General features: G+C 41.4%; 1 protein-coding gene across 1 annotated transcript; it reads left to right on the top strand.

Annotated features, from left to right (window-relative positions):
* The first annotated feature begins 370 nt into the window (after positions 1–370).
* LOC128665926 (bifunctional heparan sulfate N-deacetylase/N-sulfotransferase 1-like) lies at positions 371–3,673 on the top strand. Its single transcript, XM_053720200.1, has one exon. It carries the CDS (start codon positions 385–387, stop codon positions 3,028–3,030), a length of 2,646 nt encoding a protein of 881 aa, XP_053576175.1. The 5' UTR covers positions 371–384; the 3' UTR covers positions 3,031–3,673.
* The last annotated feature ends 2,356 nt before the right edge of the window (positions 3,674–6,029 follow it).

Raw genomic sequence — 6,029 nt, 5'->3', positions numbered from 1 at the left:
GGGAGCAAGGACAGACCACGGGAGGGAAAGGGAACAAGGAGAGACCGGGGATCGGGGCCCGAGCGCCTGAAGCTTCCTGGAAGCCATGAGTATGGCAGCTAGTGAAATTCACATACAGAATCAAAATCTGTTGCAGTCTTGATCCCACAAAGGATGCTCAATAGCTATTTACATCTAAGACTCCCTCCTCCGGCAGCTCTTCTCCCCCACACTGCCGGAGAACCACTTCATCGACTAAGCCGTCACACCTGTTTCATACTGAAATTGGATTTTGGATGGACGTGCCATGGTGACATGAACAGGCTGAGTTAAGGGTACTCAAAGCATAGTCAAGAAGTGTGGGCACGTGTTTGTGTGACCTTGTGCTACTCTTCTTAGGAAGGTATGAGGACCATGAGCGTGTCCCTGAAGCCACGCAGGTTCGGGAGGCCATTAAGCCCACAACTGGTGCTGCTGCTTCTTTTTGCCTTCTGTCTTCTGAGTGTCTTCATCTCAGCTTATTACCTTTATGGCTGGAAAAGGGGACTGGAACCATCAGGAAATGAGGCTCAGTCCCTAGACTGTGATGACCTCAAAATAAGCCCCTCTCGTCTGCTACCTATGAAGCCTTTAAGGCCTGTGGACTCCTCCCGTACTGATCCTCTTGTGCTTGTCTTTGTGGAAAGCCTCTACTCCCAGCTTGGGCAGGAGATTGTGGCCATCTTGGAATCAAGTCGTTTTAAATATCGGACAGAGATTGCTCCAGGAAAGGGTGATATGCCTACTCTCACAGATAAAGACCGGGGACGTTTTGCACTAATTGTGTATGAAAATATCCTGAAATATGTTAACCTTGATGCATGGAACCGAGAATTGCTAGATAAATACTGTGTGGAGTATGGAGTGGGAATCATTGGTTTCTTCAAGGCTAATGATAACAGTCTACTGAGTGCTCAGCTTAAAGGTTTCTCACTCTACCTTCACTCAAATTTGGGACTTAAAGACTGCAGTATCAATCCGAAATCCCCACTCTTGTACATTACTCGACCCAACCAGGTAGAAAAAGGGGATCTGCCTGGTGAGGACTGGACCGTCTTCCAGTCCAATCATTCCACTTATGAACCTGTTCTCCTAGCCAAGACAAAGTCAGCAGAGACTATACCTCACTTGAGCGTAGACGCAGCTCTCCACACTACTGTTGTTCAGGACCTGGGACTACATGATGGAATACAAAGAGTTCTCTTTGGAAATAATTTAAACTTTTGGCTGCACAAGCTAGTCTTTGTGGATGCAGTCTCATTCTTAACTGGCAAAAGATTATCTTTGCCTCTAAACCGGTATGTGCTAGTGGATATTGATGATATCTTTGTTGGAAAGGAAGGAACTCGGATGAAAGTGGAAGATGTGAAGGCACTTTATGACACACAAAATGAATTACGATCTCATATCCCCAACTTCACTTTCAATCTCGGCTTCTCTGGAAAGTTTTTCCATACAGGCACAGATGCAGAGGATGAAGGAGATGACCTTTTGTTGTCCTATGTGAAGCAATTCTGGTGGTTCCCACATATGTGGAGTCATATGCAGCCTAATTTATTTCATAATCAATCGGTCCTCGCTGAGCAGATGGCTTTGAACAGGAAGTTTGCTGTTGATCATGGCATACCTACCGATATGGGCTATGCTGTGGCCCCTCATCACTCAGGAGTTTACCCCATTCATGTCCAACTATATGAAGCCTGGAAGCAAATTTGGGGGATTAAGGTTACAAGCACGGAAGAGTACCCTCACCTAAAACCTGCTAGATATCGTAGGGGCTTCATCCACAGTGGGATTATGGTTCTACCTCGTCAGACCTGTGGACTCTTCACACATACCATATTTTATAATGAATATCCTGGAGGGCCTATTGAATTGGACAAAATCATAAATGGAGGAGAGCTTTTCCTCACCGTACTACTAAACCCTATCAGCATTTTCATGACCCACCTGTCTAATTATGGCAACGATCGTCTGGGATTGTACACTTTCAAGCACTTGGTACAGTTTCTGAACACCTGGACAAATCTGAAGCTGCAGACCTTGCCTCCTGTGCAGCTTGCACACAAATACTTCCAGATCTTTCCTGAGGAGAAGGACCCCCTGTGGCAGGATCCATGTGAGGATAAAAGACACAAAGATATCTGGTCCAAAGAGAAGACCTGTGACCGTTTCCCAAAACTACTCATCATAGGACCTCAGAAAACTGGCACCACTGCTTTATACCTTTTCCTTGGAATGCATCCAGACCTGAGCAGTAACTACCCTAGCTCAGAGACGTTTGAGGAGATCCAGTTTTTTAATGGCCAGAATTACCACAAGGGAATTGACTGGTACATGGAGTTTTTTCCTATACCATCGAACACCACTTCCGATTATTACTTTGAGAAAAGCGCCAACTACTTTGATTCAGAAGTTGTTCCAAGGCGAGTTGCAGCACTGCTACCAAAAGCAAAAGTCATCACAATCCTCATCAATCCTGCAGACCGTGCATACTCCTGGTACCAGCATCAGAGGGCCCACGATGACCCTGTGGCTACAAAATATACTTTTCAAGAAGTGATCACAGCTGGTGCCAGTGCACCTCCAAAGCTACGAGCCCTACAGAACCGGTGCCTTGTCCCAGGATGGAATGCAACCCACATAGAGCGTTGGCTGAACTACTTCCATGCAAACCAAATATTGGTGTTAGATGGCAAGCTGCTGCGCACTGAGCCCGCTAATGTAATGGAGGCAGTTCAGAAATTCTTGGGAGTAACCAATGCTATGGATTATCACAAAACCCTGGCGTTTGACCCTAAGAAAGGATTTTGGTGCCAACTGCTGGAGGGAGGGAAAACCAAGTGCTTAGGAAAATGTAAAGGAAGGAAGTACCCTGATATGGATTCAGATTCCCGATCCTTTCTTACAGACTATTATAGGGACCATAACATCAAACTCTCCAAGCTTCTTTACAAAATGGGTCAGACACTGCCAACGTGGCTAAGAGAGGAACTGCAGAACAATAGGTAGCTGTTGCTGCTGGATTTGGGATGAAGATAAGGTCTCAGGATCCTTCCTATCTTGACTGGCCTGTAGTACCACAAAGGCAGAGACTGTGGTATTGAACTTTAATCTGCCTACTTGGCACATAAAGTGTGGTGAAAAATGTGGTCACTTTGCTGGAAAGACTGTCCTTGAGAAGCTTATTTTAGACCCGATTCTCCTGAAGGAATTATTTAGCCACTATTTGCATCCTGAAAGGCCTGTTTTAGAGGCCTGGTTTATTTTATGCGGGATCCTTTCGCTTCTCAGGTTCCCATATATAGTTGACTATTGTTCTTGGACTCAACCACTGATAAAGTATTATTAAACAAAGCCCACTGGTTCTGCATTAATAGGGCAATATGTGAATTTTAGTTGTGTTTTGCAGTCCCTACTGTGAGCTGGAGGAACAACAAGAGGGGTTTGATAATAATTGGGGCGGGTGGTAAACAAATTGCCCTGTTTCGTACGAGACAGAATCTCTACAAATTAAGAAATACCATGTATTTCAGGAATACTTCCCAATCTTTGATCTTCTCAAGAACTGGTATCATCTCCTAGATTCATTCAGATGTTGCCTAGCTAGACCCATCACAAGATGTTGATAGGGTCAATAAAGGCCTTAAGACAACATTAGTGCTGGAGCAGTCTAGTTCATTTGCTGAATGACTCCTTGTAAACATGTCATTGTGAGAGTTCCTCGATAATCTAGGTACATGAGTTTTTGGCCTGTCCTAGCATTGTCAGAGATATGTTTGTCTCTTAAATTGCCAATGGAATCTAAAAGATGTCAAGGCATCCTCGAGATGAGTTACTATATGAGTAACCTGACGCTTGAGTGCCTTAGCAATAAAAAACAAGGATTCTGGGAAGAAAGGTTGCTACTGCCTGTTGTATGTAAATAGTGAATCTCTCATAATTTGAAGGATCGCCTATCACTGTTTGTTTGTTTTTGTTTTTTTAATGGCTCTTAACTACAAAGAATACCAAGATGGAATAGGAATGGAATAGGAATGTTGTAAAGGTGGAGCTCTACTTAGCAACATGTTGATGTAACAATAATTAGATAAATTCCAATACTGTGTAACTAATTTTAGACCGTTTCAAAATGCATTCAGTTTTGAACTGATAATCTGAAAAAAATAAAAATTGATACATTTTACAGCAGGCTAACTTCATTGGTGCTCACAAGCGATGTGCAAAATTATTGCAGTTAAGCTTTTCTAAAAGTACAGTCATATTTTTTTTTTAAGCACCCTTCTCTCACCCTATAAAATAAGAATCTACTGAATAACTTTGTAATGAAGAGTGGAACTGTTTTTAATTCTTTTTATCCAGTTAAGTTGAGCTGCACCTTTTTAAGATTGGTTGATTTCCCTTTTTCATTGAGTAACACTTAAGCAATAAAGCCCATTTTATTGGGCAACCATCTTTTAGATATGACTTAGTGCTGAGAGATGGTCTAAGGAAATTACCCACTACAGAACAATTAGAGGGTTTTTTTTTATAATTAAACAAAAAATATGCCAAACAAAAAAAAAAAAACCTTTAACAACCCCCCCCCCTCATAATTATCATATTTAAGTATTGCCCCTTTTATATGCATGTCACTTTTGCACCTCAGCTAGGTTAGTCCCCAAAATCTAAATTTTAAAACAAACTTCATTCATTTGGTTAGATCTTTGTTAGATCAAGGTTTGAGCAATTGTTGTTTTAGTTAGATCTACATACAAGAAGTTGTATTAACAATTATTTGATCTGGGGCTAACCCATCATCAGCCCCTCTTAACAAAAAATTGGACAAAAAGTTATTACGTTTGATAGATATTTGATAGGTCAAGTTATTTTGTTAGATCTAACATAATTGCAGAAATATTAGGCATTAAATTAGGGGGGCTGGCCCCCTAATTAAAAGATCCAGGCAGAATTTGGTTTTTAGTCTCTAGGGTGAGTGGGGCAAACACAATTTTACAAAAATGCGTCGGTCATTTTAAATGGGAGATTACTGGGGCCATTGATAAGAGACTCACCGTACCTTTCAACATCAGCCGGATGATTCCCAGAATGTGGTAGGTTAAAGGGACACTGTAACCAAAATTGTTCTTTCGTGATTCAGATTGAGCATGAAATTTTAAGCAACTTTCTAATTTACTCCTATTATAAAAATTTTCTCCATTCTCTTAGTATCTTTATTTGAAATGCAAGAATGTAAGTTTAGATGCTGGCCTATTTTTGGTGAACAACCTGGGTTGTCCTTTCTGATTGGTGGATAAATTCATCCACCAATAAAAAAAGTGCTGTCCAGAGTACTGAACCCATAAAGATAGCAAGAGAACGAAGAAAAATTGATTATAGGAGTGAATTAGAAAGTTGCTTAAAATTGCATGCTCTTTCTGAATTACAAAAGAAAATTTTTGGGTTCAATGTCCCTTTAAGAGCTTGTGGGCAGTAGCCCACCAGTTATCGGTGGCAAGGCCATACATAGCAGGGGCGGGGTTATGCTCAGAAAGGTGGCGTTATGGAAGTTATTGGTCATGTCTGGGGATCAGTGGGTGTGTTAAGGTTGGCTTGGTAAGGGCACTGCAGAGCTGAAGACCATACCATAAACAGTTGGGAGTTATGGTACAGCTGGAAAATAACTAGCAGCAAGAAAAGGAAAAGCAATACTTATTGGGGGGTTTTCTCTCTAAAGATTTAAACAGTTTATTTTGTTTATTATCTATTTGTGTGATTAAAAGATACAGTGAGTTGCACATATAGGAATTAGTCTTGTGTTTCCTGAAAGGGACATATTCAGACCACAGCAGACGCTTGCAGATAAAGGGCTTAAAAGCTATGTAAATGGAAGATATGATATTCCAAGATAATAATCTACAAAGCTGCACTCTTGCTCTCTGGGTGAGACTCCAGAGAAGTAAATACAGCTGGATTAGCAAATGAAATAGTGTTCAGGTAAATCTGCCAGCATTGCCTCTAAAATCAGTTTG

Source organism: Bombina bombina, chromosome 7 (assembly GCF_027579735.1).
Source record: "Bombina bombina isolate aBomBom1 chromosome 7, aBomBom1.pri, whole genome shotgun sequence".
Classification (NCBI taxonomy): Eukaryota; Metazoa; Chordata; class Amphibia; order Anura; family Bombinatoridae; genus Bombina; species Bombina bombina.
This window is presented reverse-complemented; position numbering and strand designations above follow the sequence as displayed.